The sequence below is a fragment of the Lagenorhynchus albirostris genome, chromosome 6, assembly GCF_949774975.1.
Source record: "Lagenorhynchus albirostris chromosome 6, mLagAlb1.1, whole genome shotgun sequence".
NCBI classification, from domain to species: Eukaryota; Metazoa; Chordata; class Mammalia; order Artiodactyla; family Delphinidae; genus Lagenorhynchus; species Lagenorhynchus albirostris.
This window is the reverse complement of record NC_083100.1, coordinates 26,954,339-26,980,616: the sequence shown is the minus strand read 5'-3', so window position 1 is coordinate 26,980,616 and position 26,278 is coordinate 26,954,339. Positions and strand designations below refer to the sequence as shown.

General features: G+C 38.3%; 1 protein-coding gene across 3 annotated transcripts in view; it reads left to right on the top strand.

Annotated features, from left to right (window-relative positions):
* Positions 1–26,278, top strand: part of UNC80 (unc-80 homolog, NALCN channel complex subunit) — a 238,509-nt gene that overhangs the window by 117,475 nt on the left and 94,756 nt on the right. For 2 of the 3 annotated variants that reach the window (XM_060151311.1, XM_060151310.1), the window contains exons 25-28: positions 988–1,121; positions 6,459–6,624; positions 14,966–15,066; positions 25,840–26,040. In XM_060151311.1, coding sequence (XP_060007294.1) covers positions 988–1,121; positions 6,459–6,624; positions 14,966–15,066; positions 25,840–26,040 — 602 coding nt within the window. Of the gene's footprint in view, positions 1–987; positions 1,122–6,458; positions 6,625–12,810; positions 13,015–14,965; positions 15,067–25,839; positions 26,041–26,278 lie in introns of all 3 variants that reach the window. The other variant, XM_060151309.1, reaches the window with a different exon arrangement.

Here is a 26,278-nt window from a genome sequence, read left to right as displayed (position 1 = left end):
TCAATTAAGAAAGCCAAATACACAGGAAGTATTTTAGAGATATTTTTAGGAAGGTTAATATGTAATGATATAATAATGTTTGGTGATAAGTTGAGTCATTGAAAATAGATAACTATTTTGTTTCTTTTATGAGAGGCATGACTTTGGTCTTCTTTTCTGAACACTGATAAGTAGTCAATATATTTCTCCATGATTTGTGATGTCGTGTATCTGAGACCTATACCTGAGGATTTAAAAGTCTCTGGTGTCACCTTGGCCATTATCTGCCTTTAGAGCAAAATCCATTTGTTGGTCTATGGTGGATGCAATGTTTTACTTATTCAAAGACTGGTGTTCTTCAAAGCAAAGGAGAATATTTGCGTATTCTAGTGTAGCTGTTCCTTAATATGACAGGCTAACTTGTATAAACAGTATAATAGAGGTGACCAAGTAAGTAATCCTAGTTTATGCTACAGAAACACATCTGGGCTAAAGCTGAAACAACTTCACTGCTCTAAGAACATCAAGACAGACGTCTCTCACAAAGTGAGCTGACAGGATTTTTGTAGTTCCAAATCTAGTTCGTGGCTCTGTACCTTGTCTAAATCTGATTGAATAACGATATGAAAATCTGGCAGGACTGCTTTCTGTTTCTGTTTTAATTAAAAGGCTTTCCAGTCTAGTGGAGCTGCATTTTGTTACTCTAAGATGCCTTGAGGAGAATAATTTAATTCTTATTGATTGACATTTTAATACTGAGGCATTCATTATAGAATTGCAAAATGGAGAAAAAGAGAGGTGTATTGTAATGCATAGATTATTCTAAAGGGACCAGGTAAATTGAACGTGTATAGGAAACATCCTCATTTGCAGTTTCATTTTGGACATGTATAGGTAACATTCTCATATGCAATTTGATTTTACACATGTGTAGCTATGTCCATCAAACTGTGCCTCTCTATTTTTTATTGGTTTGTTTGCTTGTAAAAGAACTCTTTCATTCCATAGGTACTGTGAACCCCTCTAAATGTGGCTGCCCCTTTGCCTTGAAGATGGCAGCATGCCAGCTTCTCCTGGAGATTACCACCTTCCTGCGAGAGACCTTTTCTTGCCTGCCCAGACCACGCACTGAGCCTCTGATGGTACGTAAAACATATTAATAATGAGGCTACTTGGAGAGTCCAACCATGTGGCTAGACTTTGAGTATTCACAGTTTCCTCAAATACCAAATGACCAAATGTATCACATAGTTTAAAAATTCAACCAAGGGATTTTCATGTATAAAAAGAAAATCTCTTTTATCTATTAAAAAAAAGAACTAAAATTGACCTTGAAATCACTAAAGATGGTACCACTGGGTAAGATGTTTGATTGATCACTGTCAGTTAACCTAGGAATGTCTGAGAACCTCCAGGTTCCTTTACTCTGCAAACTACGAGTTTAATGGCCAGCATTTTCCGGGAATCACTGATAGATTTTTTTTTTTCATACTAACAACTCATAAATTCATGTGCCTCCAATGAATTTTCTCATTTAAACTAAGGGCAAAAAGACTCAAGTCTTTAGCATGTAAATGCCTCTGAACATATATTTTATTTCTGCAGTATTTCTTGTGGATACAGATAGGCAGAGAAAGAACATGTGTGCATGCACACACGCACATGCGCATGGAAACACACAGACACACACAGGCACACACACATACACACACACCCCTGTACCATCAGGGTCTGATTTATTTAACTTAGGATACAAATTCTAACAAGAGCCAGGAGTCATCACAGAGCATTTGGGACAGAGGCACACCTCAGAGCCCATTTTCCTTGGCCCTTTGTTCCCTAACAGGCACCAAGTTTCCGGTGGTTCTTTTGTCATAGGCATTATCCAGCTAGAGCTGAGGAACCAAATTCTCTTCTTTCCCCCTTTACACAGATTTACAGTATTCAACCAGAACAGTTGGTACACTAACAATCTGTGTGGTTCCATTTAGGTGAATTTTACAATCCACCAGCTCTCCTGCTTTTTTGACCAAACTCAGCACGAACAAGGCCATAACCTAGTTCCAGAGGGCAGGTAGGGGAGGGAACGGGACAAAAAAGTCAGTGCTCTGGTATTCCTGAGCAGTGCCTCTAACTCTGATTTTCCAATGTCTGGACAGCCTGTTTACTCACACTCTAAAACATAAAATGGAAATATTTATAGGTAAAATATGTTTTCAAGAGAAACATACCGACATGTGGCCTGTGAAACTGCACCCTTTAAATACTGAAAAAGAGAGTTCTTCTTACTGCCCTTACTTAATTTCATGTTATCCTGAACATTGATTTTTCTGAATTGTCACCTTCACTATTATATTGAGACTATTCTATAAAATCAAATCAAGGCTGCCACTTAACACGTGTTTATTTTAAAGTCAAGTCTGATCTATAGGCCTCTGTCGGTGTTATCAACATTCTAATTGTATCAAAGTCTTCATAAAAGCACAGAAACACATCTACTTTTAAATTTACAGATTTTTAACGGTCACCATTTTGACCTATTATGATTTTAAAACATAAGAATCTTGAAATTTGAGTCACTTATTTTTGTTCTTTCTTTCATCACTATAAAGCTATAGTTTAAATATTCCTTATTATTGTAACACATTTCATTTTTTAAGAAAATTAATCAAATCTTTTAAAAATGACTGTATAATCAACTGGCTATCTAGGAGAAAATGCCAAGAAATTAAACTAAAACAGAGGCTGCAGTCATTCAGTTAATAAGAGGAAATTTTTCATTGCCTTTAACTAGGTCTCACAAATCTTTTATTCATTAAGCTAGGATTTTCATTGTCAAGTATACGTTCATATATTGTACTGGGATGTGACCTTTATAAAATAAATGGGAAAGATGCTTTCTCATGTTTAACCTATCTAACTACAGTTGATGATAAAGAAAACTCAAATCATATTTTTTTAACTATTGTAGAAAAAACAGTATCATAAAACTTTTACCAACACAGAAACTATAAATGCTTGAAATATTTTTTTAAGAAATTGTACTAAATGGTGAATCTAAGAGGCTAAGCATAAATACCATCAAAATGAAATATTCTAAAGTTTTAACAAAGCACTTGCTGTAAGAGTATTTATAGATCTTTGGGATGTTTTATTCAGTAACATTTTTAACAGCAGTAAAAATAAATAGCTACCCTAATGTACAGAATAATAAAAGTATAAGCCAGAAAAATCACATTAGAAGCTATAAATATCCTGGGATCTGAGATTTGAGGATGGGAGAAGGTAGGGAACATAAACTTTCTACCAAGAAAAAGTCTTTCTGGTAGAAATGTCATAAGGCCATTTCCAAGATAAAAGAGATTTCCCTGTGAAATATTTGTTTGCTTGAAAAAGTCCTAGTTATGGGCTTCCCTGGTGGCGCAGTGGTTGAGAGTCCGCCTGCCGATGCAGGGGACGCAGGTTCGTGCACCGGTCCGGGAAGATCCCACGTGCCGCGGAGCGGCTGGGCCTGTGAGCCATGGCCGCTGAGCCTGCGCGTGCGGAGCCTGTCCTCCGCAACGGGAGAGGCCACAACAGTGAGAGGCCCCCGCCGTACCGCAAAAAAAAAAAAAAAAAAAGTCCTATTTATATCCAAAGTGTGGAAGAGAAAGCAAAAGAGCCTAAAATACAATAACTAAAGGTTAATTTGATAGGGTCAGGAAATCGCAGGAGACCACTCACTGGTTTGGTGGGGAATGACGGTATGAGAAAAGGAAAAATGACATCAAAAGGGTAAAATGTTGCTAAAACCATATTTTTACCAACTTAACAAATTGTTTCCCAGATAGATCCCTGGATGCAACTTAATGTGTTTTTCCCCCCAAAAAAACAACTTCTGGTAGCATTTTTATTCACTCTTTGTGAACCATACAAATAATATCTAAAAAAGGAAAAAGCCTTTTTACAATATTCATCATAAAAAGCATAGCAATCAATTTTTCTCTGATTGTTAAGTTCCAAACTTGAAAACAAAGAAATATTTTTTAGATAATTTTGTCTATAAAACTGCTGGTCTGTTAAAATGTTCTCCTGTTGAATTAGTAAAACCAATAACTGATGACCAAGCAACATGGAATTAAATTAATTCCCATCCAACGCCAAGACGAGTCCATAATAATAAAGTAAAAGGCAGTAAGGAAGTCTCTGTACATCTATATTCACTCATTAGGGAAAACAACATATTGGATGCTTTTGTACAAGATTGTGCTAGAAGCTGTACCAACTGTATCAACTGGATTTAACAAGTCAGGTTATAAATAATACACTGCTGGATTCCAAATGCTCCTAAAGTTAAAGAATCAGAAGCAAAGCACAGTTCACATATATGAAGAGTAGACTGATGAATATTTGAGAGTAAGGCTGTGAGCAAGGTGGTGCAATGGATGCAGAGGTGGGAGTGGGGGTGATGCAGAGATGACTATGTTGTAACAGGAGAACTGACATGTAAACAACACACTTAAGAAAGGAGCAGAGGGCCAGGGTTGGCCAAAGAAGGGACTGGAAAAATCTGAAGAGCCTTCCTGGATGAGATCACATTTGAATGTAACTTTGAAAGATAAGTAGGATTTTGACTAGTAGATACAAGAAATTGGAAGAGAGAACTACTTTTGATAATCAGAATTGTTATTTTATTACTTTTTGTCCCACCTAAGAAACTTATCTAATTAAATTTGGCTACCAAAATGGAAAGTAGTTAGGTTATTTTTTTTCCTAAAAGGGATTAATTTCAGAGAAACAATTATATTCCTAGAATATTTTTTGACAGTGTTAAATAGACTCCATGTGGTTCCTTATTTTTCTAGATGTGATATAATTTTCTGAGTACCAAAGTATAACTTCTGTTCTTAATTCAAAGGGAAAAGAAGAAACGATATGTAGAGTCTAAAGTTTCATTTATTAATAATAGTTAAAAGCATAAGATTTTAATCTTGGTACAAACTGGGTTTTTCAAAATAGTTTTTGTTTTGCAAACTACTTGAATCTGAGGGATTATTATGTCATAATTAGAAAAAATGCTGTATAAAAATAAAGTTAACATTTTATATATTTTTCATTTATCAAGTCTGAAAGCGCTTCATAGATTAATGATTAATTATGATCTTCAGCATGAGCGAGTCTCCATTTACAGAACAGGTCAAATGTCCACACTGGGGCCTCACAGGCCAAACTCCTACTAAATACTTAAACTCCCCAAGGCTTATTTTCAGTTTTGGGATCATGAAGTCTCCTAAGAGAGAGTGAGAGATTCCTCCAACGCATGATCCTGTTTTAAACCTCTGGCCATTACCCCTGAGGTTTCTTAAGAGGAAACCAAACTGGTTTCCCTACCAGTTTGCAGAGCTAACTTTACTTAATCCTCAGGATTTAACTCCAACATCACCTTGGTATTTGTTTTCTACTTCTGTTGTGTGATATTGTGATTTATGATAAGAATATATGTTTGGTCTCCATCCCTGTTTCTGGCATAGTGCTCCAAAATCCTTGGAATTTCTTAAGTCGGGAGGGTGACCAGGTGTCTTTTGTTATGTTAAGAGGTGACTTGTAGAATGCCTCTAGATTACCTAAGGATCAGCTGGTCACCAGATGAATCAACCAAATAATTAGAAAATTGAAACTTTCAGTCCCACCCCCTCACCTCCAGGTGACAACGATTGTATCAATCATGCCTATGTAATGAAGCCTCCATAAAGACCCAAAAGAACAGGGTTTGGAGAGCTTCTGGTTGGTGAACACGTGAAGACTGGGGAGTGCGCTGCCCTTGAAAAGGGCATGGAAGCTTGGCACCATCACCCCATACCTTGGCCTGTGCATTTCTTCCATCTAGCTGTTGCTGATTATATCCTTTTATGATAAACCAGTGATCTAGTAAGCAAAATATTTCTCGAGTTCTATGAACCCCCTAGCAAATTAATTGAACCTGAGGAGGGGTATTGTTGGAACCTTCAATTTATAACCAGTTGGTTAGAAGCACAGGTGACCACTTGGCCTTACAACTGATGTCTGAAGTGGGGACAGTCTTGTGAGACTGAATCCTTAACCTGTGGATTAAGGAAGACATTTTCATGACCCCAGTCTAAACCTGGCATTAGATAGAGGGAAATTTGGCTGTTTAAATGCTGTTATGTGCAGCTTAAAATGGAGGGAGGGGGCTTCCCTGGTGGCGCAGTGGTTGGGAGTCCGCCTGCCGATGCAGGGGACACGCGTTCGTGCCCCGGTCCGGGAGTATCCCACATGCCGTGGAGCGGCTGGGCCCGTGAGCCATGGCCGCTGAGCCTGCGCGTCCGGAGCCTGTGCTCTGCGACGGGAGAGGCCACAACAGGGAGAGGCCCGCGTACCGCAAAAAAAAAAAAAAAAAAAAAATGGAGGGAGGTTTGCCGGAAGACCAGTGCAGTGCTGGGGAGATGCCAGCATCCATGTGCTCCTCACTGACATTTCAGGACTTGGAGAGCTGCCGACTTCGTTTGGATCCTGAGTTGGACCGGCACAGATATGAGAGGAAGATCAGCTTTGCTGGTGTCCTGGATGAAAATGAAGACTCAAAAGATTCCCTTCACAGTAGTAGCCACACCCTCAAATCAGATGCAGGTGTTGAGGAGAAGAAAGGTATGCATAAGCAAAAATTAATTCACGTTTCAGGGTTTCTCATGGGATATTTGGTCTCGGGTCTAAACTGCAGAATTGTGCACTGAAAGAAGTCCAAAACTGTTGTTGACTCAGTGAGGTAGGCAATCATGCTAGTTCGGAGTTGGACTCTGCAGTCAGACTCTAATTCCGGCTCAGCAATTCTCCGTATCCCGTTGAATCTAAGATGGCATTAGTTGTAAGATGAACCATTGTCTTATATACCAATAAGAAAGGAAAAATACTCCCCATTCAGCTCTTCTGCAGTACTTTCTTATCACTTAATTTGTGCTTTATTCTTACTGAAAGAGGACTTTCAGATGTAATTAGATGTAGATTTTTATTATCGGTCTGTATCATTCTTTGTGCAGCCAGGTAAACTGGTTAAAGGTTTTGTAAACCATCTTCAATTCAGAGATCAAATTCTTAATCACTTTTCAACTCAGAATTGTCAGTGTCTGTGTTTTTATATGTGATAATGTCCTCTGTGTTAGTAACACATCATTTCTTAAATGAATCTGTAAAAGAAGTAAAGCTATTGGTGATAGTTACACAAGCCAACGTGCAACTGTATGAAGCTAGCCTACTTCAGTCGCTGCTTCAGGAATGTTCCCAAACACATCTGACTTACCATCCCACCCACTCCTCCACCCAACTATCATTTGCTTCCTGGGACTTAAAAGACACTGGCACCCATTTTGTACATTTTGTTGCTGGTGCTTTAGATATTCACATGAACACAAGCAATAGCAAATGTGTCCCAACTGCCACCTGGCTCTAGTGATCTTAAGATGTCATCAGTTGTAAGCCAAATCTCAATTTCAGAGATGTTCAAATGTAAAAAAATGTGCATCTTAAAATGGTGAAATAAAGTAGTTATGTGGCCTTGTCCAAGTTGCTAACCTTCTAAGCCAGTTTTCTTCCCTGTAAAATTAGATTAATAACACCTACCACATTGGAATGTTGAAAGCTTTAAAAGAGACATTGCAAGTAAAACATAAACTCAGTACCAGATACCTAATAAGGACACAATAAATAATTGTCACCATTGTTTTTTTTATTTGTATCATGAGCATATAGATTAAAATCCATGCAGAAAATCCTAAATATGAGATTGCAAAGTTTTAAGTTGCTCTTTAAAGGCTCATTTAAACTGTTAACTTCTCTATTTGATTTTTCTATTTTCTTAAGTTTCATTATTCTTCAATGTTTTTCTAATGAATTCCACTAGAAAACAGCATATTTGTAAAAAGAGTCAAAGACAGTTTTATCCATTGGTATATTTTCTGCAGACAGTGACTGCATAAATGTTTGGTAGTTTAAGGAATGCATGATTCTCAAAAGACATAGCCCTACAGAAGACTTATATAGACATTTCTCCAAAGAAGGCTTGGCCAACAGGCACATAAAAAGATGCTCAATATCACTAATTATTAGATAAATGCATATCAAAACTGCAGTGAGGTATTACCTCACACTGGTCAGAATGGCCATCGTTAAAAAGTCTACAAATAATAAATGCCAAAGAGGGTGTGGAGGAAAAGGAACCTTCCTACATTGTTGGTGGGAATGTAAATTGGTGTAGCCACTATGAAGAACAGTATGGAGGTTCCTTGAAAAACTAAAAATAATTACCATGTGATCCAGCAATCCCATTCCTGGGCATATATCTGGAGAAAACTAATTAGAAAAGATACATGCACCCCAATGTTCATAGCAGCACTATTTACAATAGCCAAGACATGGAAGCAACCTAAATGTTCATCAACAGATGAATGGATAAAGAAGATGTGGGGTGTGTGTGTGTATGCGTGTGTGTGTGTGTGTGTGTGTGTGTGTGTGTGTATATATGCATATGTATATATATATACATATACAAACAATGGAATATTACTTGGCCATAAAAAAGAATGAAATGCTTTTTGCAGCAACATAGATGGACCTAGAGATTATATTAAGTGAAGACAGAGAAAGACAAATATCATACGATATCACTTATTTGTGGAATCTTAAAATATGATACAAACGAACTTATTTACAAAGCAGAAATAGACTCACAGACATAGAAAAACAAAGGTGGTTACCAAAGGGGATGGTGGTGGGGGGGAGACAAATTAAGAGTTTGGGATTCATATATACACACTACTATATATAAAAGAGGTAAACAACAAGGACCTACTATATAGCACAGGGAAGAAACTCAATATCTTGTAATAACCAATAATGGAAAATAATCTGAAAAAGAATATATATATTTTTTTAAAAAAGAAATAGCCCTAGATAAAGAAAACACAACATATTTAAAATATTTAAAATGTTGTAAGGAATGGATATATTCTGAAAAAAAATTTTTTAATATTTTAAGATCAGATTGTTGTCACAGCATTTAAAAAATGCAAATAATTATATTGTGTTGAATTTATGGTGAACAGAAGCCATGTTGCGGGAAGGATTAGCCAAATTTTAGCAGTTTCTGAGTATGAAGAGGTATCAAGTCAAGGTTTGTTCAAATACTACTACTTCTGACAAGGATGACTGCATATGATGAGAAACATCCTTCTTTTTTATCAATATTTTTTAATTGAAGTATAGTTAATTTACAATGTGTTAATTTCTGCTGTACAGCAAAGTGGTTCAGTTATACATATATGTACATCCTTTTTTTTATATTCTTTTCCACTATGGTTTATTATAGGATATTGAGTGTAGTTCTCTGTGCTATACAGTAGGGCCTTGTTGTTTATCCATTCTATATATAATAGCTTACATCTGCTAACCCCAGCCTCCCACTCCATGCCTCCTCCAACCCTCTACCCCTTGGCAACCACCATTCTGTTCTCTATGTCCATGATTCTGTGAAACTTCCATCTTTTAAACATATCCCACAGGGATTTTTTCCCATCCAAAATTATTATGTTAGTTATTATTTAAAGTAGTTGAAATAAAAATTGCTAATACTGACATGGTCAAATTTCAGCAGAGTAAATTCTACACCATTTAAAAAAATAAAACCTCAGATTAATTTTTAAGAACACTTTAATTTCATGATTATCATTTATGTAAATTGCCTTTAATATTCAAACACACAAATACTTAATAATTTTTCTCCTCATAGAATGGCTATGTAATTACATGAAAGTTATTTAATAAATTAGGAACAGAAAACTAAAAGTATAGATAAAATGAGAACATATTCATAAAATGTCCTTTACCAGTTGGCAAGAAACTTCCTGAAGATTCCTAAATCTTCCTTAATCCTTTCAATAAGCTGATACCAGATGCTAAAGCTGATGTGAAAATGGGGACCACAGGGACCCTGCTAACTCAGATTATTAAAATTTTATTTAAAATTTCATACCATCTGTTTGTATAACATCTAAAAATGTGAGTTCTTGAAATAACTTGAGGACAATTTGGATTCTACAAAGGAAAACTAACATGAAATAATCCTTAGAACTAAAAATGTCTGCCTAAAATCTCCAAGCAAGATCTGTCAGATCATTTTATCCATATTCCAGATACAAACTAAGACTGGCATTCCAGAATACAGACACCGAGACGTGTGATCACTCAACAGTCATATACTGAGCACCTGTTGTATACCAGGCGCTATTACAGGTTCCTAGAATACAGCAATGAACAGGGAAAATTTCCCACATGTATTTTAGTTTATATTAGCTAATAGTTAATAACTTAATAGTGAATAACATTAAATTCTGGACTTTCAAGTAGAGATAAGTAGTATGAAGAAAACAAGTTAGGGTCAGAGAATTGGTAGCGACCTGAAGTGGAAGGATTGTAGTCCTAAGTGACATTGAGCTGAGACTTGTGTGATGTTAAGGATCCAGTCATGTGAAGGGCTGAGAGAAGAGTCTTCCAAACAGAGACAACAGTGAGAACAAGGCTCCGATGCAGGAATGAACTTGGAGCATGTGAAGAAGGGCAAAAAGGACAACAAGGTTGCAACAGAATGAGTCGGGGGAAGAGCGGTAGGAGAGAGGGTCAGGCAAAGGACAAATAAATAGGGTCTGTAGATATGGTTAGAAATTTAATTCTATTTAAATGTGTCTGAGAGTTGTTGTCAGGTTTTGACCAGAAAAGCGATATAATATTTATATTTATGATTTATGTATTTAAAAGATGAGTCAAGCTGTTAGAGTGGGGGTAAGAGCAAGCAGTTTGGTAGTTATATTAGTCTAGGGAATAGGTGACAGGGCTTTCAAAATCCTACGCTATTCTGAAGTGTTGAATCAGCAGGACTTGCTGATGGAGATATGCGGTGTAAAAGAAAAGGGAAAAGAGATGTTTTATCTAATTCAGATGAATTTGTTTTGCTTTCATACTAGTTCTCGTTGTCATGGAGATAAAGACTAAACTTCAGTGGTGTAGAATCTCGACTGATGTCTTTCATGTACTTTACCAAATCTGAATTCTAACTATATTATGTCCTTTGTAACCAATGCCATAATTCTGAACATTATTTTTTTCAGTGCTATAAAATGTCTCCAATTATCTTTGGTGATAGAACAGCTTCTCAAAATTATTTTTTTTTTCATGTCATATTAATCTGGGGTTATTTTGCTGTACTTGTAGGCTGAAAAATATCATGAAATCAGGCAAAGAATGCCAAAGTGTGCCTCTGTAAAAAATTTTAAATTATTTCTTTAATCTTTTTCTCTACTTCCCAATCTCTTTTGACATAAATTGTATTAATAGTAATTAAAAATGATAAGTATATTCAGTTTCAAATGCATTTCAGATAAGTCATAAAGTCTCAATTATACCTAAAAATAACACTGAAAAATACAGTGGATGAGTTTTGTGCTATAACTAAAATAGAGCATTATGGTCTTTGTGGGATGTATTCAACTGTGCTGTGAGAATTTCTGTCTAGATGTGAAATTCTATCCAGATGTGTTCACGGAGCTCCATGAAGCCTTTGCCAGCTGAGTGGTGATAATTTTAGTCTTTCTCAGTCATACGAGTAAATCAGAGATTAAACATTTCACATTATTCAACAGGAATCTAGGCTCCTTTATATGGCACTAATTAACATTTTATGGAGCAGTATGAGTTCTATCACAGGCTAACTCTCCTGTGAGTGAGAAACTTGAGACTAAAATGCAATCTTCCTGATTGGCACTAAAATATTAATAGCTGTGCCTTAAATAATTAGTAAGAAATCTTGTTCATGTCTTAAGAAGGAAACCTTACAAAAACAGCCCCTTCCTGATAATCACTTGAAGCCCTAAACACTTTCAAAATCACCCTTACCATATCAATGTGTGACAACACCAAGTCCTCAAAAGAAAAAGAAGGTGTGGATATGACTATGGGAAATACGGATGCTTTTGGTTAAAATGTAGGTTTCAAGTTGAACGTGTTTCTTTTACCCTTTTATTTTCCTCACTGATGACTGTTTCTTCCAGAACACTAAAGAGGAGTAATGCATGTTCTTCTTGGTTCACGTAGACTGTAAGGTTGATTCAGGGTGTTGCAACTTTTGGACTCATATCTCACCCAACCTTTTGACTGAGAGGAGGATGCTATGAAATCATTAGGTGCATTGAAAATGGAACCATTTCACACTCACGTTCACCCAAAGCACCCCACTGCAAACATCTTTTAGTGACTTTGCTGAGGAGCTGAGTGGAACCCACTGCTGACTGTTGGAGAGAGAAGCGCCTCTTGTTTTTATTTCTTAATGAGGTATTCCCAAATGAAGGGATTTTCCATGAAGGGGTTTCCCTAACTCACATAAGTCTGTCAGTCCCATTTCAAAAGAAAAACAAAAACAAATGGTTGGTGGTTCTGCTGAATCAAGCAATGATGCTGTGTGAACGTACTAACGGTCCCGGAGGACTCCGTGGCGAGGGCGCGCTCATGCTTGTGAATTCTGGGCCAAAGAGAGAGCAGGTTGTTCCCAGCACTGATGAGCTGTGTGTCCAAGAAAGAAGCTGCACCAGCCCTTCGTGGTGGACCCAGCCTCCTGCCCACCTAACAAAGCCGCCTGACTTGGGGCTTGGGAGAAGCTCCTTGTCCAGACATGCTGCTCATGCCGGCCAGCAGAGAGGAGGCTGTTCAGGGACAAGTTGGGGAGAGCTTGGCTCTAACGCTGGCTGGGGAGAACTAAGGGGGAAAAAGCCCTATTTTATTCTTTTAATACAGTTCCCAGCAGGAAGATCAGGATAGGAGGTTCCCGCCTGCTCCAGATTAAAGGAACCCGCAGTTTCCAGGTGAAGAAGGGGGGTTCCTTGTCCAGCATTCGCCGGGTCGGCAGCTTAAAGAGCAGCAAGTTATCACGGCAGGACTCAGAGTCTGAGGCTGAGAAGCTGCAGCTGTCCCAGAGCAGGGACACTGTCACTGACCTAGGTAACATAGAGGAGTGGGCTGTGCAGGGACGTGGGGGGTAGGAAGACAGAGACCGAATCCCCAAACAGCTTAAGTCCATTTTCTGATACATCAGTAGATGGAGGGCAGAGTCATAGGTTAGAGTACTCGTTTAGTCCATAAGCTATGTTGCCCTCCAGAGCAGGGCTGCTCCCGCCTTATTGTGCACAGGGTCAGCTGGGAGCTTGTTAAAACGCAGATCCTGATTCAGCATCTCTGGGATGGGAGCCTGAGATTCTACGCTTTTAACAAGCTTCCTGGTAAAGTTGATGCTACTGGTTCAAGGACCACAGCTTGAGCAGGGAGCATATGGAGTCTACAGTAGGGAAAGAAAACATTTTAATGACAAGGACAGTTTTTTGAAATCTAGATCTTTGTGCCTTTATTCTTCTGGTCAAGACCTTTAAAGCAAAATGTAGATATTCCCTTGGGAATAGCTGGCTTAAAGTCTTCTGTAAAGTCAAGTCTCTATTTCCCAGTAAAAACAACCAAAATTTCAGAAAGGAAAGATTGTCTACATCTAACAGTTAGTGACCTTCAGCAAGTCACTTAACTTCTCAGGGATTTGTTTTCCCCAGCTACCCAGTGAGAATAATTCTGTGTACTCCTTGCCTACTGTGAAAGGATGCTCTAAAGATAAATTAGGGATGATAGTAAAGTATGTTAAACTCCTAAGAATAAGCTTTATATACAATCAGAGCTGTAGATTGTCACTATAGGACCCAAAGAGACTCTGAATCCCAAAATGTGTTAGTCCTATGGGCTCTCATCATCATCTTAGTAGACAAGAAAAAGATTAAGCAGGCTTGCCGATAGGACTCACCAGCTGCCTAGAATTTAAATGTTAGGTTAAAAATTGAAGTGCATATTCTTTGCCTTTCAGTCGCTGTATGAAAACCAAAGTGTAAAACTCTTCTTTCTAAGTAAGTTGTTTCAGAAGTCAGTCAGGAAATGTGGATAAATTATCAATCTAGCCTGCTGAAACAGAAGCTGAGTATATTTAATCAAGGAGAGTTTAAAATAGAAAATGTTTCTACACCTACCCACCCTTGCCTTTGAAAATAGCTAATTTATGCGTTAGTTAAGATTCAGCTTATTTTTTTAAGGAGACAATAGAAAAAACCTTACGACATCTTTGGTACAGGCCTGAGCTGTAAGAGTATCATCAGTTAGTTTTGGGGAAAATATTATTTGAATTAATTATTTAAATTGATCAACGTAGCCTAGCCAGTTAAGTCAAACTATCCAAGCTAGAAGCATAGTTTTGTCATAGAAAATACCCAGAAAAGCTTGTAGATTTGAGGACAAAGCTTTGTTATCTAGTATACTAAGTAGAGAATTCCTGTGACATGTCTCCTTCACAGTTTCCTACAGAGACGAGTTTGGACAAAGGGTTGTCCACAGTTGGGCACAGTTACTTCCAAATTCCCTTAGTCTTTCCAAGGCACCACCCATCTTTGAAATAGCTCTGATAGCAAAGCCAGGTGGTGTTAAGAGTAGTAGCACTAGCTGTAGTCACAGCAGCAGTGGAGGTAGCAGCACCCTTTGTGGCCACTGCAGGTTGGTTGGTGTCCCTACTTAACTACACCTGCGAGGTCTGGGCAGTCTGGAATGGATTTGGGCACACTCAACCAATAACTTGCTCATCTCAGCAATTCAAGGACTCGACTCTGTTCTTTTTCTCTGCTCCCATATCTCAAAATGGAAGCCACCATAACAGAGATCATAAATGTCTTTGTAATTGCCAGTTCAGCTGGTGGTGAAGGGAACAGCTCCTATTAATATTACTCCACTAAAGCCGATGCTATGCCCTGTAACCCATTGGCCATGGTAGTCTGCCCTAGGATTCAAAAGCATGGACCACTATACCATAGCAACATGCTCTCCAGGGAGACAGAACAATATAACCTTTCTTGGTATTTTTCTTTTGAAGAAGGGAGTCCTTGGAGTGCAAGTGAGCCCAGCATTGAGCCAGAGGGAATGAGTACAGCCAGCACGGAGGAAAATTACCACAGGAACATGTCATGGCTTCATGTAAGTAGGAATCTCAGAAAGAGCGCTGAGATCAATTTCTTTTGGCATTGGGGAAGATCTGTGGAGGTAGGATGAAAGACTGTACTAAAAACATCCATCATTTTGGCCTATTAAAAACATTATAGGCTTTTATTTCAGCTGGACCTCTGGATACTCACTAAGATTGGTCTTCTGCTGGATTATATTTGAAGCTTATCTAAGACCAAGGGTGCTTTGTTATAGTTGGCTTGTGAGTCAATATAAGTCAGGGAAAAAAACCCTGAGGGATCAGGCCAGGTTGGTGGTCAAGAGAGACAGTGACACAAGGCAAGGCGTCACGATAGTTTTATACAGGTCACCACAAATGCTGAGAGCAAGGTCATGGTGTCAGTCTTGAGTCTGTATTAGATCAAATTGTAAACTAGGACACGGAGATTCTAAGATGATGAAGGTCACACCTCAAAGGGCTCTCCAGAGGGCACAGGCAGGAGGGAATCCCAAGCACAGATTACAGTTCAAGGTTTGACCTGGGTGTAAAGAAAGGAAAAGAAAGGTCGGGAAGCATGATCCACATGCTCACACAGTACCCTGCCAACTGTGAGATCCACAGTTGGCAGGGTACTGCCAGCACTATTATTATTATCATTTTTTAACATCTTTATTGGAGTATGATCGCTTTACAATGATGTGTTAGTTTCTGCTTTATAACAAAGCAAATCAGCTATACATATGCATATATCCCCATACCTCCTCCCTCTTGCATTTCCCTCCCACCTTCCCTATCCCACCCCTCTAGATGGTCACAAAGCACCGAGCTGATCTCCCTGTGCTATGCGGCTGCTTCCGACTAGCTATCTATGTTACATTTGGTAGTGTATATATGTCCATGCCACTCTCTCACTTCATACCAGTTTACACTTCCCCCCACCCTGTGACCTCAAGTCCATTCTCTACGTCTGCATATTTATTCCTATCCTGCCCTTAGGTTCTTCAGAACTTTTTTTTTTTTTAGATTCTATATATATGTGTTAACATATGGTATTTGTTTTTCTCTTTCTGACTTACTTCACTCTGTATGATAGACTCCAGGTCCATCCACCTCACTACAAATAACTCAATTTCATTTCTTTTTATGGCTGAGTACTATTCCATTGTATATATGTGCCACATCTTCTTTATCCATTCATCTGTTGATGGACACTTAGGATGCTTCCATGTCCTGGTTATTGTAAATAGAGCTGCAATGAACACTGTCGTACATGACTCTTTTGGAATTATGGTTTTCTCAGGATATATGCCCCATGGTGGCATTGCTGGGTCCTATGGTAGTTCTATTTTTAGTTTTTTAAGGAAGCTCCATATTGTTCTCTATACTGGTTGTATCAATTTACATTCCCACCAACAGTGCAAGAGGGTTCCCTTTTCTCCACACCGTCTCCAACATTTATTGTTTCTAGATTTTTTGATGATGGCCATTCTGACTGGTGTGAGGTGATACCTCATTGTAGTTTTGATTCGCATTTCTCTAATGATTAGTGATGTTGAGCATCCTTTCATATGTTTGTTGGCAATCTGTATATTTTCTTTGGAGAAATGTCTATTTAGGTCTTCTGCCCATTTTTGGATTGGGTTGTTTGGTTTTTTGATATTGAGCTGCATGAGCTGCCTGTAAGTTTTGGAGCTTAATCCTTTGTCAGTTGCTTCATTAGCAAATATTTTCTCCCATTCTGAGGGTTGTCTTTTTGTCTTATTTATGGTTTCCTTTACTGTGCAAAAGCTTTTAAGTTTCATGAGGTCCCATTTGTTTATTTTTGTTTTTATTTCCATTTCTCTAGGAGGTGGGTCAAAAAGGATCTTGCTGTGATTTATGTCATAGAGTATTCTGCCTATCTTTTCCTCTAAGAGTTTGATAGTGTCTGGCCTTACATTTAGGTCTTTAATCCATTTTGAGTTTATTTTTGTGTATGGTGTTAGGGAGTGTTCTAATTTCATTCTTTTACATGTAGCTGTCCAGTTTTCCCAGCACCACTTATTGAAGAGGCCAGCACTATTATTGATCTTAGATATGGAATGTGTCCATCTCCTCTGATTTTAATCTGACTTCCTGGTAGGGTTAGATAAAGGGCTGGCTGGTACCTCACGCTCAGTGTTTACAGTGCTATGCCCTTGGAACTGGTTAATCTCCAGAACTGGCTGATTTTGAGAATCTCTGAGGCAGCTATATTTAAAGTAAACTTTTTAGTGAAGTCCAACCTACATATTAAAAAGCATACAAAATCTTTGTGTACTGCTCAATAAATTTTCACAAAATGGACACATCTATGTAACCACCACCAGTTCAAGAAGAACATTAGCAGTACCTTAGAAGCCCTACCCGGGCCCTCGACCAGCCACTACTCTCCCCTATTGGCCACTGCCATTCTAACTTCTAAAACCAAAACTTATTTTGTCTGTTTTTGAAATGCATATAATTGGTGACATATGCTGGGTACTCTATTGTGTCTGATTTCTTTTTTTCACATAAGTGTAAATCCTCCAGCTTTGTTCTTCTGCAGGGTGGCCTGTTCTATTCTTGGCTATATTCATTTCTATTAGAATCACCTTGTTAATTTCCATAAGAAAGCTTCCACAGCAGCCTTACTTTGAATACAAAGATCATTAAAACTGAGGAATTAAAATCTTTAATAAGTCTTCTAATGTATAAAATGGTCTATCCTCCATTAATTTGTGTTCCATCATTCATTTAGGATCTCTTCAATTTTATTCAATAATGCTTTTTAGTTTTGTGTACTGTTAACCCTCTGGAAGTGTTTGTGTAAGACCAGAGTTATTTATTCTTTAAATATTTAGGAGGGGTCACTGGTAGAACCTTCTAGATCTAAAAATTTCTTTGTAGTAAAGTTATTAATTACAGATTTAATTTATATAATATAATTAAGATTTCTCCAGGGAGCAGATTGGGCAAATCGATTTTTTTTCCTAGGAATTTGTTAATTTAATCCAAATATTCACATTTATTAACAAAAAGATGTTTATAATATTCTCTTTTTTTAATTTATTGAAGTATAGCTGATTTACAATGTTGTGTTAATTTCTACTCTACAGCAGTAATTCAGTCATACATATATACATATATTTTCTTTTTCATATTCTTTTTCATCATGGTTTATCACAGGATATTGACTATAGTTCCCTGTGCTATACAGTAGAACCTTGTTGTTTATCTATTCTATTTATAATAGTTTGCATCTGTTAATCCCAAACTCCCAGTCCATCCCTCCCCCACATCCCCTATTCTTTGGCAATGACAAGTCTGTTCTCTATGTCTGTGAGTCTGTTTCTGTTTCGTAGATAAGTTCATTTGTGTCATGTTTTAGATTCCACATATAAGTGATATCATGTGGTATTTGTCTTTTTCTGTCTGGCTTACTTCACTTAGTATGAAAATCTTGAGGCCCATCTATGTTGCTGCAAGTGGCATTATTTCATTCTTTTTATGGCTGAGCAATATTCCATTGTGTGTATATATATATGTATGTATGTATGTATGTGTATATATATATATATACCACATCTTTATCCGTTCATCTGTCAGTGGACATTTAGGTTGTTCCCATGTCTTAGCTATTGTAAATAGTGCTGCTATGAACACTGAGGTGCCTGAATCTTTTTTTTTTTTTTTTTGGCGGTATGCGGGCCTCTCACTGTTGTGGCCTCTCCCGTTGTGGAGCACAGGCTCCGGACGCGCAGGCTCAGCGGCCATGGCTCACGGGCGTAGCCGCTCTGCGGCATGTGGGATCTTCCCAGACCGCGCAACTTAGGTTGCTTCCATGTCCTGGCTACTGTAAATAGTGCTGCAATGAACATTGGGATAGATGTCTCTTTTTGAATTATGGTTTTCTCAGGGTATATGCCCAGTAGTGGGATTGCTGGGTCATATGGTAGTTCTATTTTTAGTTTTTTAAGGAACTTCCATACTGTTTTCCATAGTGGTTGTATCAATTTACATTCCTCCCAACAGTGCAGGAGGGTTCCCTTTTCACCACATCCTTTCCAGTGTTTATTGTTTCTGGATTTTTTCATAATAGCCATTCTGACCACTGTGAGGTGATACCTCATTGTAGTTTTGATTTGCATTTCTCTAATGATCAGTGATGTTGAGCATCTTTTCATGTACTTCTAGCCCATCTGTATATCTTCCTTGGTGAAATGTCTATTTAGCTCTTCTGCCCATTTTTTAATTGGATTGTTTGCTTTTTTGATATTGAGTTCCATGAGCTGTTTGTATATTTTGGAGATTAATCCTTTGTTCTTTCGTTTGCAAATATTTTCTCCCATTCTGAGGGTTGTCTTTTTGTCATGTTTTAGGGTTTCCTTTGCTGTGCAAAATCTTTTAAGTTTAATTAAGTCCCATTTCTTTATTTTTGTTTTTATTTCCGTTACTCTAGGAGGTGGGTCTAAAAAGATCTTGCTGTGATTTATGTCAAAGAGTGTTTTTCCTCTAAGAGTTTGATAGTGTCTGGTCTTACATTTAGGTCTTTAATCCATTTTGAGTTTATTTTTGTGTTTGGTGTTAGTGTTCTAATTTCATTCTTTTACATGTAGCTGTCCAGTTTTCCCAGCACCACTTATTGAAGAGGCTGTCCTTTCTCCACAGTATGTTCTTGCCTCCCTTGTCGTAAATTAGATGACCATATATGTGTGGGTTTATCTCTGGGCATTCTATCCTGTACCATTGATCTATATTTCTGTTTTTGTGCCAGTACCATACTGTCTTGATTACTGTAGCTTTGTGGTATAGTTTGAAGTCAGGGAGCCTGATTCTTCCGACTCCATTTTTCTTTCTCAAGGTTACTTTGGCTATTCGGGATCTTTTGTGTTTCCACACGAATTGTAAAATTTTTTGTTCTATTTCTGTGAAGAATGCCATTGGTAGTTTGATAGGTATTGCCTTGAATCTGTAGATTGCTTTGGGTAGTATAGTCATTTTCACAATACTGGTTCTTCCAATACAAGAACATGGTACGTTTCTCTATCTGTTTATGTCATCTTTGATTTCTTTCATCAGTGTCTTACAGTTTTCTGAGTATAAGTCTTTTGCCTCCTTAGGCAGGTTTATTCCTAGGTATTTTATTCTTTTTGTTACAATGGTGAATGGGATTGTTTCCTTAATTTCTCTTTCTGATCTTTTGTTGGTGGTGTATAAGAATGCCAGATATTTCTGTGCATTAATTTTGTATCCTGCAACCTTACCAAATTAATTGATTAGTTCTAGTAGTTTTCTAGTGGCATCTTTAGTATTTTCTGTGTATAGTATCATGTCATCTGCAAACAGTGACAGTTTTACTTCTTCTTTTTCAATTTGTATTCCTTTATTTCTTTTTCTTCTCTGATTGCCATGGCTAGGACTTCCAAAACTATTTTGAATAAGAGTGGCGAGAGTGGACATCCTTGTCTTGTTCCTGAACTTAGTGGAAATGCTTTCAGTTTTTCACAATTGATGATGCTGCTTGCTGTGGGTTTGTCGTATATGGCCTTTATTATGTTGAGGTAGGTTCCCTCTATGCCCATTTTCTGGAGAGTTTTTATCATAAATAAGTGTTGAATTTTGTCAAAAGCTTTTTCTGCATCTGTTGAGATGATCATATGGTTTTAATTCCTTAATTAGTTAATGTGGTGTATCACATTGATTGATTTGCATATTTGAAGAATCCTTGTATCCCTGGGAAAAATCCCATTAGATCATGGTGTATGATCCTTTTAATGTGTTGCTGGATTCTGTTAGCTAGTATTTTGTTCAGGATTTTTGCATCTATGTTCATCAGTGATATTGGTCTATAATTTCCTTTTTCTGTGATATCTTTTTCTGGTTTTTGTATCAGCGTGATGGTGCCTTTGTAGAATGAATTTGGGAATGTTTCTCTCTCTGCAATTTTTTGGAAGAGTTTGAGAAAGATAGGTGTTAGTTCTTCTGTTAATGTTTGATAGAATTCGCCTGTGAAGCCATCTGGTCCTGGACTTTTGTTTGTTGGAAGATTTTTAATTGCAGTTTCAATTTCATTACTGTGATAGGTGTGTTTATATTTTCTAATTCTTCCTGGTTCAGTCTGGGAAAATTGTACCTTTCCAAGAATTTGTCCATTTCTTTGTGGTTTTCCATTTTATTTTCACATAGTTATTTGTAGTAGTCTCTTATAATCCTTTGTATTTCTGTGGTGTCAGTTGTGATTTCTCCTTTTTCATTTCTAATTTTATTGATTTGCATCCTCTCCCTTTTTTTCTTGATGAGTCTGGCTAAGAGTTTATCAATTTTGTTTATCTTCTCAAAGAACCAGCTTTTAGTTTTATTGACCTTTGCTATTGTTTTCTTTGTTTCTGTTTCACTTATTTCTGCTCTGGTATTTATGCTTTCTTTCCTTCTACTGACTTTGGGGTTTTTTGTTCTTCTTTCTCTAGTTTTTTTAAGTGTAGGATTAGATTTTTTATTTGAGATTTTCCTTGTTTCTTAAGGTGAGATTGAATTGCTATAAACCTCCCTATTAAAACAGCCTTTGCTTCATCCCATAGATTTTGGATCATCGTGTTTTCATTGTCATTTGTTTCTATGTGTTTTTTAATTTCTTCTTTGATTTCTTCACTGATCTCTTGGTTATTTAGTAGTTCACTGTTTAGCCTCCTGTATTTGTGTTTTGTACAGTTTTTTTTTCCTGTAATTGATTTCCAATATCATAGCGTTGTGGTCCAAAAAGATGCTTGACATGATTTCAATTTTCTTAAATTTTCCAAGGCTTGATTTGTGACCCAAGATGTGATCTATCTGGGAGAATATTCCATGTACACTTGAGCAGAAATTGTATTCTGCCTCTTTTCGGTGGAATGTTCTGTAAATCAATTAAATCTATCTGATCTATTGTGTCATTTATAGATTGTATTTCCTTATTTATTTTCTGTTTTGATGATCTGTCCATTCATGTAAGTGGCGTGTTAAAATCCCCACTATTTTTGTGTTACTGTCAGTTTCTCCTTTCATGGTTGTTAGCATTTGCCTTATGTATTGAGGTGCTCATATGCTGGGTGCATAAACATTTATAATTGTTATATCTTCTTCTTGGATTAATCCTTTGATCGTTACATAGTGTCCTTCTTTGTCTCTTGTAGTAGTCTTTATTTTAAAGTCTACTTTATCTGATACAAGTATTGCTCCTCCAGCTTTCTTTTCATTTCCATTTGCATGGAATATCTTTTTCCATCCCTTCACTTTCAGTTTGTATATGTCCCTAGGTCTGAAGTGAATCTCTTGTAGACAGCATATATCTAGATATTGTTTTTTATCCATTCAGCCAGTCTGTGTCTTTTGGTTGGGGCCTTTAATCCATTTACATTCAAGGTTATTATCAACATGTATGTTCCTATTACCCTTTTCTTAATTGTTTTGGGTTTGTTTCTGTGGGTCTTTTTCATCTCTTGTGTTTCCCACCTGGAGAAGTTTCTTTAGCATTTGTTGTAAAGCTGGTTTGGTGGTGCTGAATTCTCTTAGGTTTTGCTTGTCTGAAAAGCTTTTGATTTCTTCATAAAATCTGAATGAGATCCTTGCTTGGTAGAGTAATCTTGGTTGTAGGTATTTTTCTTTCATCACTTTAAGTATATCCTGCCACTCCCTTCTGGCCTGCAGAGTTTCTGCTGAAAAATCAGTTGATAGCCTTATGGGGTTTCCTTTATATGTTATATTTGTTTTTCCCTTGCTGCTTTTAATATTTTTTGTTTCAATTTAGTTTTTGTTAGTTTGATTACTATGTGTCTTCGTGTGTTTTTCCTAGGGTTTATCCTGTACAGGACTCCATGTGCTTCCTGGACTTGGGTGACTATTTCCTTTCCCATGATAGGGAAGTTTTCAACTCTAATCTCTTCACATATTTTCTCAGACGCTTTCTTTTTCTCTTCTTCTTCAGGGACCCCTGTAATTCGAATGTTGGTGTGTTTAGTGTTATCCCAGAGGTCTCTGAGGTTGTCTTCAATTCTTTTCATTCTTTTTTCTTTATTGTGCTCCTTGGTGGTTATTTCCACCCTTTGTCTTCCAGCTCACTTATTCGTTCTTCTGCCTCACTTATTCTGTTATTGATTCCTTCTAGTGTATTTTTCATTTCAGTTATTGTGCTGTCCATCTCTGTTTGTTTGTTCTTTAGTTCTTCTAGATCTTTGTTAAACACTTGTATTTTCTCTATGTGTGCTTCCCTTCTCTTTCCGAGATTCTGGATCATCTTTACAATCATTACTCTGAATTCTTTTTCAGGTAGGTTACCTATTTCCTCTTCATTTACTTGGTCTTGCAGGTTTTTACATTGCTCCTTCATCTGTGACATATTTTTTTGCCGTTTCTTTTTTTTTTTTAGTGAGTGGGATTGTGTTCCTGTCTTACTGGTTGTTTGGCCTGAGGCTTCCAGCACTGGAGTTTGTAGGCTGTTGGGTAGAGCTGGGTCTTGGTGCTGAGATGAGGGCCTCCGTGAGACCTCACTGCAATGAATATTCCCTGGGGTCTGAGGTTCTCTGTTAGTCCAGTGGTTCAGACTCAGAGCTCCCACAGCAGGAGCTTTGGCCCAACCCCCAGCTTCTGAACCAAGATCCCACAAGCCATGTGGGATGGCAAAACAAACAAACAAAAAACAATTACAAAGTAAAAAATAAAATTATACTAGGAAACTAACAGATATGTTAGAAAGAATATAAAAATAAAAATATAGATGAATCAACAACCAGAAGGTACAACAGTACCACAAGAGTAAGAAAGAGGAGGAGGGAAAAGAGAAAAACAAAAAAGAAAAGAAAAAAGAAAAAAAGGGGAAAAGGCCTTGGCTGTGGAGGGCGGTGCCTAAGTAAGGGTGAGGTTTGGGTCGGGGGCAGGGGCTATGCTTAGGACCCACAGGGCTGGAAAAGGCCCTGGGAGCTGTGGGGGGTGGTGCTTAGGCTCAAGGAAGAGAAGGGGCTGGGCATGCCCCTACCCCGGTCTCAGAGGGTAGGGGACCTCACCTGGGAGCCCAGCAGGCTTTCTGGGCTCGAGTGCCTGGGGTGAACGCCCTCCACTCCTCTCCCTCTCCTCCTGGAGGGCCCCTCCCACCTGCCTCTCCTGATCTCCCCAGCCTCCCTCCTATGCCCCCAAGCACCCACGTGGCCTGGAGGGGGCCTTGAAGGGCAGAGGACTGGCCTGGGAGCTCAGCAGGTTCCCCAGGCCCAAGTGGGTGGAGCAGTCACCTTCCTCTCCTCTCCCCTCCTCCTGGAGGGACCCTCCCTTCTGCCTCTCCTGATCTCCCTGGCCTCAGGGATGCCTATCCTGTCTGGCCTCCACTTCTCCTCCCCCCCCGTCCCCCCACATCCTACCAGTTCACTTGGGGGTTCCTCCTGTCTCCTTGGACGTCAGGGTCCCCCACCAGTGGGCGGCAGATGCCCTAGTTGTGGGGAGACGCTCTATAATATTTTCTTAAGATCATCTTAAATTTCGTGAGATCTACAGTAATGTGCCTTTATCATTTCTGATATTGGTAGGTTTTATCTTTTCTTTCTTTGATCAGTCTTGCTAGAAGTTTATCAGTTTTATTAGTCAAAGAACCATTTTTTGGCCAGATTCAAGAATAACAAGGGAAGGTTTACAGTTCTTCTTTGTGCCCTGACTCATATATCAGGGATCTTCAATGAATCTTGAGAGAGATCTGGATATTCTGTTCAGACAACACCTATTTTTTTAAAAAAAAACTTTGAAGAGTATGAGGTATTGTTAGCTGAGTTTGAGAGGGGTGCATTGTTACTGTTATTTACATTTGTCTCAGATTAAGCAGGACCTCTCATTCCTAAGGAAATGCATGGCAGCCCTTTCTAGAGGTTCGATTGGTCTTATCTGTGTAGACTTACTTTATGTTCTCCATTCAATGTGGCACATGGTCTCGCACAGTTTAGGTGTTGGGGTGGGAACTAGTTTCATGAAGGATAGAATCATTCAGAAGATTACTCTGTGCAGATTTGACTAAACTTGCAGCTCTAGGAATGCTACTGCCTTTTTAGGAAGGCAACTTAAGAAGTTATCATCTCAAGGCCCTTCATTTCTTTTCTTAAAATAACCATATCATTTAAATCAACTGAGTTCTTTTCTGTAATACTACTTGAGAAGTCTAGAAGATATGAAGATTTGAGCCAGATCAAGCCACAAGTGAAGAGCTAGAATAGCCCAAAAGCTGAAAACAAATTAGTTTGTAGAGAGGGAAATGAAGTGCTACACTGGGTTTCAAGGCCCAGTTGAAGGTTAGAGGCCAGGGTGGAAGATGCAGAAATGTTTTCATGTTCCATGTACGTGGGCTGGAGTTAAAGACATCCCACAGCTGTCAAAGGCCAGCCAAATCCTTTGGGATGGAGCTTCTCAGTAGTTTCTGCTCTTCTCCTGGCTCCTTCTACAACATAAGAGCTGAAAAAATAATACATTTTAATTTCAGAATCTTCATTTGAAAATATTTGGGAATCAGATGCTCCCCGATAATTGTTTCAACTTTTGAAGAGCACTTAACCTTGTATTATTTCAAAAAGAACTTTCTATCAAGTGTGAATCCAGGGAGCAAAAGAAGCCACGTACATAAAGGCTTGTAACTCTTTGTTCTCTTGTGGGAATTATTATTCTCTGTGGAATTATTGTGATTTTAAGACCCATTAAAGAAAGTTGACATTCTCACTTTTCATCTTCCACCCCACATCGTCGTTCACAGTTGGTCTGTACCCTGGTTGCCTGGTTGAGCTTCAGTGATGTCTGTGTTCCAGGTCATGATCTTGCTGTGCAATCAGCAAAGCTTCATCTGCACCCACGTTGACTACTGCCACCCTCACTGCTACCTGCACCACAGCCGCTCCTGTGCCCGGCTCGTCAGGGCCATTAAGCTGCTCTACGGAGACTCCGTGGACTCCCTCCGAGAGAGCAGCAGCGTCAGCAACGTGGCTCTCCGGGGCAAGAAGCAGAAAGAGGTGAGCGAATGATCACATGATAATATACCAATGATAGGGAAAGTGATGTCCTAACAACCTTTTCTCTGGAAATGCAAACTTCAGCCCACTGCAGTTGCATAAACCAGGCTACAGATCTGTGTGATTTCGAGCAAAATTAGAAGATGGGTACAAAAAAGACAAGTGCCAAAAAAAATAAATAAATAAAAGACAAGTGCTTTTCTTCATGTCCATGAGCAAACATGGGCTCAACTCTTTT